Source organism: Watersipora subatra, chromosome 11 (assembly GCF_963576615.1).
Source record: "Watersipora subatra chromosome 11, tzWatSuba1.1, whole genome shotgun sequence".
In the NCBI taxonomy this organism is placed as follows: Eukaryota; Metazoa; Bryozoa; class Gymnolaemata; order Cheilostomatida; family Watersiporidae; genus Watersipora; species Watersipora subatra.
Genome location: NC_088718.1, coordinates 43,223,448 through 43,236,780, shown reverse-complemented (window position 1 = coordinate 43,236,780; position 13,333 = coordinate 43,223,448). Strand labels below are relative to the sequence as shown.

Here is a 13,333-nt window from a genome sequence, read left to right as displayed (position 1 = left end):
TGGCAAATACTTTATGCATATTTGCGTCAGTTTAATGAGTGGTCTTTATTAAGTATATTACAATAAGAAATAATAAACTACAGTACGGATGTCAGAGCCAGTTAGTTTTGTGCTATAATAGCAATCATTTTAAATGTACCAACTTGCAAGCAATTTTAAAATGTTGCACATAAAATTAATGAGATGTCTAAAATGTTGATCAATCTGGAACTTTAGCTCACGAAATACATTTTATTAGACAATAGAGCCGCTCTTACCAACTGAGCTGGTCGGCTTCATGCCAAGCCTCAGAATAATAGTGTTGATTGAATGAGAATAAAGATTGTTTTGTGTAAGGAAACTTGGACAGACAGTTGAACAGACAGATGTTCAATGGCTAATAATATAGATATTTGTAATTAGTTATACTCTTCAACCTCTTCATATGGTTTTATTTTATGCTTGCCATACATCTGAGCAAATATTCTCAGAAGAGTAAATTACTAGTCAATTTGTCACAGCTAAAGAGTTTGTAATAGTTTGTAACAAATATTGGAAGTAGCTAACCAAACAAATATATTGTATAGGAATAATGTAAAAACTAAATTTATAAGGAAATAGAAAAAGAAAGTAATATAATAGAATAGAAAAGAGGTAACCATAGTTAATATATTTTGTTAAACACAAAAATATCAGTGTAGATTGGTGACACTTAGAGTTTAACATAAAGATGGTGATAAAGATAACTTACTTATGTGCAGAATAATTTACTACAACTTACACTAGGCTAAGCCTACACTAACTTACCTTATGCGGTTTCCAATATTTTCAAATTTTTTACTTCTTTACAGCTTCTTCACTTCTGTTCACTTTTATGTGCAAAACTTCCAAAACACATTTTAATCCTCTTCAGCTAAGATTCAATAATGTTTTAACCCTAGTAGTTAAAGGACTAATAGCAAATTTAAACTGAGTTCTACAACTTTCTTCAAATTTTACATCTGTTCGCTATTAAATTTGATATTAGTTCAAATGCTCTGTTTGAGCATCTTTTGTAGAATTTTCGATTTTAAAACCAAAAATGTATACATTACTTGTTAATGATTCAAAATATAGCGTTTTAGCATACCGGTATCTGATTATTTCTGATGATGTCCGATCATATCGAATCATGTCTGATCATGTCTGATCATGTCTGGTCATGTCTGGTCATGTCTGGTCATGTCTGATCATATAGAACCATGTCTGATCATGTCTGGTCATGTCTGATCATATCGAATCATGTCTGGTCATGTCTGATAATGTCGGATCATGTCTGATCATGTTTAATCGTGGTTGATCGAAAAGATCATATCTGATATTTTTCATCACTGCTCCAAAAGTGAGTTAAGATATTTAATTGACTTCAGTTTCCGCTGGTCAACAAACTTTCAGCAAAATCTTTAACAGAATTGTATAGCTCACAATGGGTAGATATAAGCATTGACTCTATCAGTCACCTCACACTGTCCCTTTAGGAAGTCATATCTTCCGTTCCGGCACTCTAGCTTAAAACCTGTTTGGACTTATTTTATCGTCTCTAAATCCTTTTGACACACTCATTCAATTTACCCACAATGCATCTGAATAAGCATTCTAACTAGTGTTCATTCTTTTCTTATCAGCATTACGTTTACCCTTGTGTTTATAGCTTGTTGCATGTGTATAACTTATCTGTCTCAACAGTCAGATAATTAGTAACGTCACGACAAGGGCTCGGCGACGGGGATAGGTTAGTACTTGACAAGTTATTCTAGGCTGTGGAATGCTGTAGGTTTGACTCTCCCTTTGATTGCTTTCTCGGTGACAACTGGCTTCTCAACTTTGAAAAGCATACTGCTCTCGATAGAGACAGAATAAGAACTGCTTTGGATGTGGCAAAGAAAGAAGACTTTGAAATAAAGGTAAGACACTCTAGACATACTGGCAAGTGAAATCAATGAATCATTTGAATTTGGCGAGTTGCAGTCAAAGGCCACAAAAGTAGCCACAGCAGAGTAAATTAGTAGATACTGCAGGTACTTTAAGTTGGTGTTTAGTAATAGACATTCACCACTAATCCTGAGGATGTACGGGTAAAGGTTTATTACATGGTTTTCTGCTCGAGCGACACACGAGGACTACTAATATAGCCAAATGCCTTTCGCTCTATCGTAAGTACAGTATATATATAAGTAACTTTATTATATATATTCTACATACCGTATATACAAAATGTTACTTAGATTTGAACTCAGAACTTTAAACTATATACACTCTCAATTGCACACACTAAATGACATAGTAATTCAAATTCTCTGAACTCTATTAACTCTATGAAACATGATGCTGTTTTGTCCTTGCCATACTAGGGCTAATTTGTTTTCCGCAATACGATGAGAACAAAGTATTTTCTCAAAATTAAAATTTGGCGATTATATCTCAGTCCATCATTATGAAATTTTAGTTAAAATTTCCCTAAAATACATACTAAAACTTCCTTAAAGTATGTTTTCAGTAAGCTAAATTCATATAGGTTAGATTCAGCATTTATTCAATGTAAGATTTCTGCATGTAGTACATTGTAATGTTAAATTATTTTGCCGATCATAGCCACAAAATGCACGGAAGGTAACTATAGTTACTAAGGTTAACATTGTTTTCTTATCAATCGTAGCAAAACAGACTATATTTAGCCTTTACTTGCTAATGGCTTCACATTTACATTTAAACACTTTTACAGTTTTATTTTCCTTCTTAATTTATTTCAACAAACACTTATTTCATGATATAAAATTTAAAAGTCGCATTTGTTTGAAAAACTTTCACCACCTTTACAGTTGCTTTCATTTTTCTCTTGATTCATTTGAACTGCACAAAAACACTTTTTCCATGATATGAAGTTTAAAAGTTAAAATGGTCAAGGCTGCATATGTTAGGTGAAAATAAGTTTTCTGTCCAAAGACTTGTATTACCCAGCCCCGCCGGGCATTTACCTAGTATATATACATGTATATAAATACATATACGTTGTACGTAGGTACAACGTATATGTAGGTGTATTCATGTACAAGGTATATATGTAGGTAGTTCCAAAAAGGGAATCAGACAGCTCCAGGGATAGTCAAGATTATCAGCAGGCAAAGAAAGTTAGAATACCTGGTCGGCTTTCTGTCAAACAGATCTGGCGGAAGTACGGAGTCTCAAAAAGGAATAAAAAGGTTGCACCAGAAAGGTGCGTGTTAATTGCTATAAAGAAATCAATTCTAAGTTTTTTAGTTTATTTAACCACTTCTCTTAGGTTAGTGCAAATTGATGCAAGTTTTTTAAATTTAATTTATGTAACAGTAGTTTAAGTTGTAACATATTTCCTGTCATTATATGTTATTGTTAAACAGAAAACATTGTTTGACAGTCAAAAAATTATGTTTGTAAGCTTAAATGAACTAAACCATGCAATCATATGATGAGTGCATATGGCTTTGAGTGAGGTTAAAGGATTGAACAGAATAATGATGGAAGAAATTGGCAGTGGAAAGAAGTATGTCGCCAAGGATGCCATAAGAACAGTGTTAACTGTACCATGTCAGCTGTACATATAGAGAGGAGTCAGTTGTACTTAAATAGGTATCAGCCGTACATAGGGAGGTGTCAGTTGTACTTAGGGAGGTGTCAGCTGTACATAGGGAGGTGTCAGTAGTACATAGATAAGTGTCAGTTAGATTTAGGGAGGTGTCAGCTATACAGGGAGAGGTGTCAGTTGTACTTGAATATAGGTGTTAGCTGTACATAGGGAGGTGTCAGTAGTACATAGAGAAGTGTCAGTTAGATTTAGGGAGGTGTCAGCTATACCTACATGGAGAGGTGTCAGTTGTACTTAAATAGGTGTTAGTTGTACTTAGAGAGGAGGCAGGAAAAATTAAAAAAAAAGTCAGTCACTTAATCGAATGTTTCAACCCTGTTCTCTAAAGAGAGAGTCTGATGGCGGTAGGCCACACTTTCGGCAAAGATGGCACACATGGATGCAAAGGTGCTTTTGTAGTTTGCAGAGACAAACAAACTCCAGTGAACAATCCCATCCATGGCTCATTGCATTGCATTGTGGTCTAGAAAAAAAGTGTCAAATACTAGAGAGCCTTGTAGTTAATATTACCATCCTATAGTTAGTGTGCGTTACGCTGAAGTCTTATAGACTAGGCCTGGTAAAAGCGATTGAAACTTTAGCACATTAATCTGGGCAGAATGGCTGAATAACTCACTATGGCTAGTTTGAACAAATTAAGTATGTACATGTAAGTAAATGATACACAAGAAATAGTTCAATTTAGTGAGTCACAGATTGGTTCTATACCCAGTTCTTAGTTCAATGGGTTTCAAATGAAAATTATGACCTGCTATATACTACAACAGCTCTAAAGGTTTCAAATGAAAATTATGACCTGCTATATACTACAACAGCTATAAAGATGGTTTTATCTTAAACGAGTCATTGAAATCATTAACAAGCCAACAAAGACCCAGTATACACTAAAAAATTTCACCCAAAGCTTCATGAGAGAGAAACCAATTAGAAAAGTCTGAGAAAAATTTGAAAATGACTCGGCCAGAGAGCTCAAATAAATGCTGCCAACTGCATTGCCGTTTTGTAATTTCTAGCACTCTTCTTCAAATTCCTGCAGTGTTCACTATTTCTATTTACATACGCATATATGCTGATTGCTCACTGCCTACCGCTGGCTCTCTGAGGAGATATACAGCATATCTGTAGATTTAGTGACAATGTGCGTAATTGTTTTAGCTCTTTGATAGTTCAGTCTCAAAAACGTCATCGTATTTCAGCTGTCCTAGCTCTCTCACATCTTATCTTTTTATCCTACATTTGAACAAACAAATGAGCCGCTGTCAAATGATTGATTTTACAGCTAATTCATTTCACAGGCGTTATCACTGGCACTGATACAACCAGCATGATTAGAATAACACCCGCACTCCTCCCAGCATTATGTGCCTGTATTGAGCAATTGGAAATCTCTTTAGTCTCATTGGCTAATTCTGGTAGTGTTGAACTAATTTTTTTTGGAAATAAAATCAGTAAAAATTGATTTTAATGAGTGAACAGGATTAAAGTCTGCATTTAATGTGAAATTTTTTTAATATATGAATAAAATAAATATATATATATTACATGTAAGTGTCAAAAGACATATCTAAGGCTATCTTGGCTTAAAGGTTGACTTGCAACAAAATGCACATTACAGTTATTTGATATGAAAATATTCACCATGTTTTACTCTGTTGTGTTGAAAGTGCAAAATATGTAGAAATATGATAACAAGCTCTTAAAAACTCAAAACCGAACAGTTAATTGCAGCCACACAAGACCGCCGTAGTTTGGATTCTCTTTCCAAAATGGCTCAAATGGGACGTAGTTGTTACAAGATGGTTTCTGTTTATACATTCATGCAACCTTATTCATCGAAATATTTCACAAATATACTTCACGCATTCAATAAAACCATGTCTATTGTTCTTACGCGTCTATTTTATCGTCATTTTAATGCTGTCACTTTTAGCAGTGATATCTTATAACTTACCGTAAAAATTCGTTTAATTTTTTAGCCTTAGCTTGAAGGAGTACATATCATTGTTTGATAATCATGACGAGACTGTTGGTCATTTGTGATAATCGAAAAGTGCTGCAGAAATTATTTGCGAAGTATTGGGTCACATGATCAGATTACGACTTGTCGATTAGACCAAACCGAAACAAAACTGTAAAGTAGTGAGCAACTACATTTGATAGGGGGGTTTTCGGTAAAACCCAAAGTGTTTGTCATAAACTAGTGCTACGATAAGTTTTATATTGAGCTTTTTATTGCCCTTTCGATAAGTTTTATATTGAGCTTTTTATTGCCCTTTCAATTCACGGGAGAACATCACGTGACAAGATGATAACCAAATTTCATGGCTATGTCAGAGAAATAAAGAGATTCCAATCTACGGCGGCTTTTCGTTTTTGAGCTTTTAAGAGCTTGTAATCACATTTCTACGTATTTGGCACCTACAACACAACAGAGTAAGACATGTGGTGAATCTTTTGATACCAAATAACTGTAATGTGAATTTTGTTACAAGTCAACCTTTAAGAACAACCAGGATATTTACTCGAATCTGTGCTAAAATTTTAAACATATAGTTAGAGATTTTTGTCATAAAATTCTCTAATTTTCTAAATAACAACATATATCTCTAAGTAACAACATATATCTATCAAAAAACTCAGAGAGTCTTATTGTAGAAGTTAGATTTAAGCATAAAGACAAGTTGGAGTTATTTTTATTACATCAGAAAAATGTCATGGTTTTCTTATTCTTAGGTTGGCCACAGTTTAATTTTGCAGCTTTACTGGGTTAACACTTTACACCAGCAATAGTTAATATAAATGTTTCATTTATTGTGTTGCTAGAATCTTTAAAACAATGGTTTTGGTCCACTACAACAGTTTCTCTACCTGATAGATTTTACCTCAAACGTCTAAGGATAATAGTACATTACAGTTGTTTTTTTATTTCAGAAAAAAAATATTTGTTCATAAAGTGTTATGTCTCAAATTATAAAGGCATTTTCCTGATATGAATACATTAGACATTCCTATAACGTAAATTCTACATAATGTTTTATCCTCTAACTATGGCAACCAATAGAAGGCTGGACGGACACTACTATTATAGTGAAGGTTTATTTTTGTACTTGATTTTAGACATAGACAATATTTTACTGTTTTTTTGCAGCACAGCCTTGACTGTGGAAAAAACAGGAAAAAATTGATGTGGTTGGTTTGAGTTTCTCTTAATGCAAATTTACTAATAAACTAAGTACTTAATAGAATTTACTGTAATCAGGGACCTTCAATCGAGTGAAAGTGATAAGAAATAGAGAAAAGTTGTCAATACAAACCAATAATATCACAGTACTGTACAATCATCATATTAAAAAATTAAGACTAGTTTTTTGAGGTCCCTGGTGTGAGTTTAGGCAAGTTTTAGAACAGATTAGGCAATTTACATTTATTTTACTGTTCATATAAAATCCCTATAACGTAAATGTTCTTGGAAGTGATTATTTACATTCTAAGAGCATCCGCTGTATAAATGAGATATTAAACAGTTCAATCTCAGCTGACGTATTTATCTTGCAATAGCAATTTAGCATGTAAGTAAATTTTACAGCTGCATATATTCATTTCTCATCAACATGAAAGTCGGGAGCAGCTGCGTCTGATTGTACTCATCATCAATCATAAGAAACAATCAATCTAGACTCATTGTTGACCTTGGCAATCAACAATGAGCACATGTGTTATACGTACATGAATAATTATTTACCGTACAGAAGTAGGCTACTAAGTGAATCGTAAAGCATTGGACTACTGCGGCAACTCAGTCTGGCTATGGACCTTCGATATAATGACATATCTACTTTCTGTAGCTGATAGATTTTCGCTGTCGCTATGGTGGCATGACCTGAGCTTAAAAACACAGAAGAGTAGAAATGTCTCCATCCTTGCACTGCAGGATAAATGGGATGCTAGAGACAGACGTTCTCGATTTCACAAATGGAGGTCTTACTCTGTGACTGATTGTCTCTGGTAATAATAACCTTTTGAACTTTGGACTGCCAAATTACTGCCAAGAGACCAGTAATTCAGTCCTCATTGCAAAGATGTCAAGAAAGGCATCTGGTCTTAAAAACAATTACACAAAATTTCAATAGATTTTATTAGAAAGCATTGGTATTTTTATGACGTTTCAGATTATCTAACTGCCAGGATGTTTCAAGATTAAATTTGAAAAAATGTGATCACGGTTAAAACACTTATATCACACAAAATGATAGAGAGGTGTAACGCTGCAACTTCAACACAATAGCCGATATCAATAACACGAGAAACAGAAAGCAGCGCAACAAGTGAATTCATTTCAGCACGCTCTTCTCTGCTAAGCACTTTAACTGCAATCAAGGTTTGTCGATTTTAATCTTAAAACATCCTGGCAGTCAGATCATCTTAAATATCAGAAACAATTGCAAATGATAAAAAATATTGATACTTTCAGATAAAATCTACTAAAATTTTGTGTAAGTCCATCTTTAAGTTGCTTCTGCGCCAAAAGATACCGCAGTTATTTGTCCAACATGGTCGGTAGCCAACTCTATCGCTTTGCAAACTCCTGCCAATCAAGTTTCTCGTTGAGTTCTCTCACTATTTCAAAAATGCTTGAGAGGCATGTGGAGTGTATGCTCGGTGAAAGAAAATTGTGATTGGCTGTCAAATGTGTGCGTCTGATAGCTTGAGGACCTTTCTACTCAGTTGAACTGCTGTATCTGTGTCAGCCATTGAGCTGGCAGCTTTACACGCGAATCACTATGTTTCCACAGCTCGGTTAATGTGTGAGTTGTCACTATCCACAAAATGGAAACAACAAAAATTTGCAAGCCCAGAGAGTTTTGCTACTCACAAATTTATATCGACTGTTTCATGTTTGTGAAAGATGAAAACGGCACATGCGAATGATACACAAAAAATGCCATGTTAGCTATTCCATTTTAAACATTGTCCATGCTTCAGTCATTCTTATGTATACTTGAGTAGTTCTGAATGCATCAGAAATCCTTATCATTTATAAATCGCCCTTGTTAATCTCTGTCAAGCAAATGTACATTCATACACTAATCACACGACAACTCAATGTGCACACAACTCCATATCTGCATGAAAATATAGTGACTGCATCTCACGATGTTTTCTAACTAAAGTCGGTGCGTAAAAGTCGCGATAACCATTTTTGGGAGACTCAGATGCGATATTTTAAGAACTGTCTGATTTAGAATGGCTGAGGGAATGATGAAAGTTACCAAACCTGCTGACTTATCACATCTAAACAAAGATCAGATAATCTTAAAGAAAGTACAGCAGCAAGGGAGGAGACGAGCTCTCACGGAAAATGAGCTGGATGCAGTCTTAACGGTCAGACTATCCCGAAGTACATCAACCCTTCATAAAATCCAGGTACTTATCTACTTACTAATGAAGCAGTAAACATCAAAATGATTATTTGATGTTTACTACAATTACATGTATTTCATAGATATGCCTTTTTCTTGATAGCCTCAGAGCATGTAGTCTGATGCCCCAACTATAATTGGATCTGCTCGAAAATAGTTCTTAACTTAATAAGTGGGCTAAAAAGAGGAACAATGAATTTGCTAGATGTGTCGGGCCATCAGAACTCGCATTCAAATGTTTTTTGCAAACAAATTGATTGTTTTCTTGAGGTGCCAAGTTGTGTTGTGTTCCGATTCTTCATGCAGAAGGGTAGAGAATAGGGGAGACTTGGGATAAGCAAAAGGTATGCCAGGGTAGGCCAGAGGATGGGGTAGGGGGAAGTTCAGGGAATAAGGTAGAGCAGGAGATGATGTTGGGCAGGGGTTGGGGTAGATGTGTTACATTTAGTATTAAAATTGTTGACTGATTGGGATACATACAGATATATGATGAGAGGGTCAGATAGATGTCATTGACTATGGATAAGCGCATGTATTACCAAGCGTGTTACAAAGCTAGGGTCTGAGATCTTCATAAACAGTGTGCTTGCACACTATACAAGCTGATCACATCCTGTACAGCAAACAACTTCAGTGAATGCTAGAAATGTTTTCATGATTCGTTTGACTGACATCCTCAATTGAGAATATTAATATCCATGCCGTCCGTACGTCTTGGAACGCTATGTATAAAAAGAATTACTGGTTTGTGGATGCGCTCAGGACTGAACAAAGGCTTACCGCGTACTCCGACCGATGATAAATGCTTGTAGGTATTTTAACATGCATATCTCTCTGAGGTATAATAGCGAATTAAAAAGCACCCTTTAACATTACCTTAATCAGTTTCCAAGCAGGTAAGTACAGCGAACGCCCCATTTGCGCAATTTCCTTTTACGGAAATTTACTGAATGCAAAAGACTTATGTAAAGTTTTTGCTTTACATAACGTAAGAAATAGAAAACTTCATATAATAGAAGCGTTAAATTGCTGCAAGATCTCAAATTTCAATTGAATCCAATAGTTAGCCTTAAAAATACGTATCGTATATATACTATATATCTTTTTTTCAACGCTTTCAAGCATACAGAATTATTTTATTTTATTTAGCAAAGACCTCGCTGCGGAAAAAATGAAGTGAAAAAATTTATTTTAATTGATATTGAAGGTGTGTGCTCTTAGTGTGACTTAAAATTACCATGATTATGAACCCTAAATCAAGCGCGGGTGATATGACAAAAAAGAAAAGTTGTCGATACAAATCTATAATATCGCAGTTACTGTACAGTAAAATTAAAAAGTTGAGTTTGGTTTTTTAATTTTGAAAGGCGAAAAAAATGAGGTTTAAAATTTTTTAAACCGATTAGGCTATTTACATGTGTTTTATTGCTCGTACAATGTAAAATTCTACAGCGCAAAGGTTGCCAGAGCAGATTTTGCACGTTGTACGGGTCTCTGCTGTATGTAATAAAATGCAGCAAATCTTCAAGTCTGCTAATGGCCAGTGCTTTCTGAGACATCAGTGAAAGCTAGATATTACCTATTCTGAAGCTGCTAACAAAACCCAAAGTATAATCTTTATTATTGTTAGAACCGTGTCCAGCCGTTCATCGGTATGTCCATCTAAAGCAGGCGTAAGAACATTAGAAAAAACCGCATTGCACAAGAATCAAAGCCTGGTATAGCAGTCAGATGCGCAACCATCGACTCTACAATCTACACTACACATACTTTGCTGTGTCGTAGAATAATTGTGCACATGCTTATTACACCTGGTAATCTTTTGCAGCGCAGGGGACTGCCAGCATACTAGTTTTATTATAATAAGAGTCACACTTATTAACCTGATATATTTACTAATATGCAGTTTATTTTTCTGTATTGTTTCTGTTGATGAAAATAAATACACACACACACTTGAAGATTGCAAAAAATATTGCTTTCACCGGGTTTCAAACCCACAACTTTTGGCTTGTCAGACAACACTCTACCACCTGCTTCAATCAACCACCTTCCCACATTTCATGACTCACAATTCCGCAATTCGTTGTTACGCCTGACAATCTCTCATGACGCACTGCAATGCCAGAGTACTAGTCTATATTCTTTTATATTATTATAATTTTCATTATTTAATTACAGTCGATGTGTAGACCGGCCAGGCAAACATCAGCACGAGCCGAGGCTCAGAAACAATGCCATAAATCATTAACTGTCATAAACCGTCCTCCACAAAATACATGTACTCAACTAAGAAAGGCGAAATCTGTTCAGGAACCTGTACAGACACCGGAGAAACCATCAGCAAAAAACTCGGAAGAAATTGTGAGGAGATTTTCAAACCAAAGATCAATCTTGCAAACAAAAACAAAATTTAAAAAGAGGTAAGTGTTGTTTATTGACATAAATTAAAACATTTATTATATTTAGAATTCTTTTTTTCATGATCATGTCTAGTTGTCTGCACTTTGATCCTAAAAAGTGGAATAGTCAATCATTTTGTGACGCTTTTGAGGCCGCTATGATAAGCTGAATTATAAGCTTAAAAACTAAATTTGCGGCTACTGCTATTTCTTGCAGAGTGAACGTAGCTATAATAATCGTGCAATATAAATTATATGCAATATAATATATGCAATATAATATATTATTATGCGGTTATACTACAAAGTAGAATGTTAAAGGTTTCATGACTCCATTACATAATAACTTATAAATATGTCAGGTTTGAAATTTATTGAATGTTGCGATTTACACAATTTAGAAATTTCTATTCTTTGCTTTTGGTGCTCGCATTTTTCAGAACAATGTCAACGATAACATCATATCATATATACAGTACTTTATTGGCAATAATTTAATTTCGCAAATAGAAACTTTTTTTCAAATTAGGCCATAAACAATAGTAAAACAAAAAAGAGGAAAAAAGCAACAATTAGCCATGAAAATTGAATAAATAGTCTGACAAATAGTGCTTAAAATGCCTTTCTCTGCTAAGAGAACGGATATTAGGTGGAAGATTGTTAAAGCAGCTGGCAATGCTATTTTCAAAATAATTGTTAGTGATTGTATGCAATTTGTTTATATCACGTAAGTTGAAATGAGTTGAGAATCTGTAACTGTCATGTAAAAAACGAGGACAAAAAACATGAAAAATCTTGAAACATTGAATTGAAGTATCAATTCAAATATCATCATTATCAACAAGACTCACTTCTTTTATTATTTTATGTCTTTCACACTCACTAAGGAAAAAACTTTGTTTTATGATTTGTGATTTGTTTGTTTTAGAAGAAACAGCAGAATCAAGTTTGCAACCGCTAAGCCAACCGATGACGACAAAATGGAGGATAATAGGTTCACCAGAGAAACCAATTAACAATCAGTGCGCTGTCGCTGCACCAACACAACGACAGCATACTGATTGGTTGAGGTGCACCAAACAACATCATGTAGATAACTTGACTGTTCAAATTTCTCTTTATTGAGAAGGATAAAACTAACATATTTTATATTTAGCTCACGGAGCCAGCGTTTAAGAAAAGTTTCTTGAAGTTGCTCTACTATATGGACATAATAAAGCAACTCCAAAGAGATTTCAAATACCACCCAGATACGATTAACTTTAGAAACAATTCTTTACCTTATGTACATTATTAGTTGTACATCATCTGGTCAACATTAAAATCCAGCTCACAACTTATACTCTGATGTTCTCCTTTTGCCTGGGAGCTATTTTTCTTTCCATTGCATCTTTTCTCATAGATTGTTGCATATGTTATATTATTTTTGCTTGTGGGTACACTTGGTATTTAATAAAATTTATTGACACAAGCACTATAATTACAGTAAGAGTTCCGCTTGCTTGGATATAATAAATTTGTTGTTAACAACAATGGCTAAAATGGTGAAGGCGTTATCACCAGTCAGGAACAGGCTATTAGCTATGGAAAGTGCTGGGACCACAGCGCACTTGCTGTGAGCGAAGCTGTTTTAAACAGACTAAACTATTTTATTGCTCCCTAATGTACATATAAACAGGTTGAACTTTAAACAAAGCTTTACCTGCTTTGTCACAAAATTCACAAGCACAAAGACAAGCTGTTGCAAATAATATATTACTTGAGACGATTTTATGTTGAATAATGTACTATCGGTAGGTAATGTACATAGCCTAACAGCTTAGCGTTTTGAGAATGAGTTTCAAAGTTGATATATTTATTAGCTATTCTGT

General features: G+C 34.5%; 1 protein-coding gene across 4 annotated transcripts; it reads left to right on the top strand.

The window, feature by feature from the left end:
* Positions 1-1,723: 1,723 nt before the first annotated feature.
* On the top strand, positions 1,724-12,927 carry LOC137408612 (uncharacterized). Of its 4 annotated transcripts, none has more exons than XM_068095199.1 (5): positions 1,724-1,750; positions 1,868-1,922; positions 8,884-9,064; positions 11,242-11,483; positions 12,391-12,927. In XM_068095199.1, exons 3-5 carry the CDS (start codon positions 8,885-8,887, stop codon positions 12,476-12,478), a joined length of 510 nt encoding a protein of 169 aa, XP_067951300.1. In that variant the 5' UTR covers positions 1,724-1,750; positions 1,868-1,922; position 8,884; the 3' UTR covers positions 12,479-12,927. The 4 variants fall into 4 exon arrangements, with proteins under 4 accessions (XP_067951300.1, XP_067951297.1, XP_067951296.1 ...); XM_068095196.1 differs by lacking the exon at positions 1,724-1,750 and adding an exon at positions 3,084-3,190 and having other exon boundaries at positions 1,765-1,922; XM_068095195.1 differs by lacking the exon at positions 1,724-1,750 and adding an exon at positions 3,084-3,232 and having other exon boundaries at positions 1,765-1,922.
* Positions 12,928-13,333: the final 406 nt, after the last annotated feature.

Coding starts and splice junctions, on each gene's coding strand:
- LOC137408612 (XM_068095199.1), top strand. CDS start 8,885: ATGGCTGAGGGAATGATGAAAGTTACCAAACCTGCTGACTTATCACAT. Junction 9,065..11,241: donor CAACCCTTCATAAAATCCAG/GTACTTATCTAC, acceptor ATTTAATTACAG/TCGATGTGTAGACCGGCCAG. Junction 11,484..12,390: donor AAAACAAAATTTAAAAAGAG/GTAAGTGTTGTT, acceptor TGTTTGTTTTAG/AAGAAACAGCAGAATCAAGT.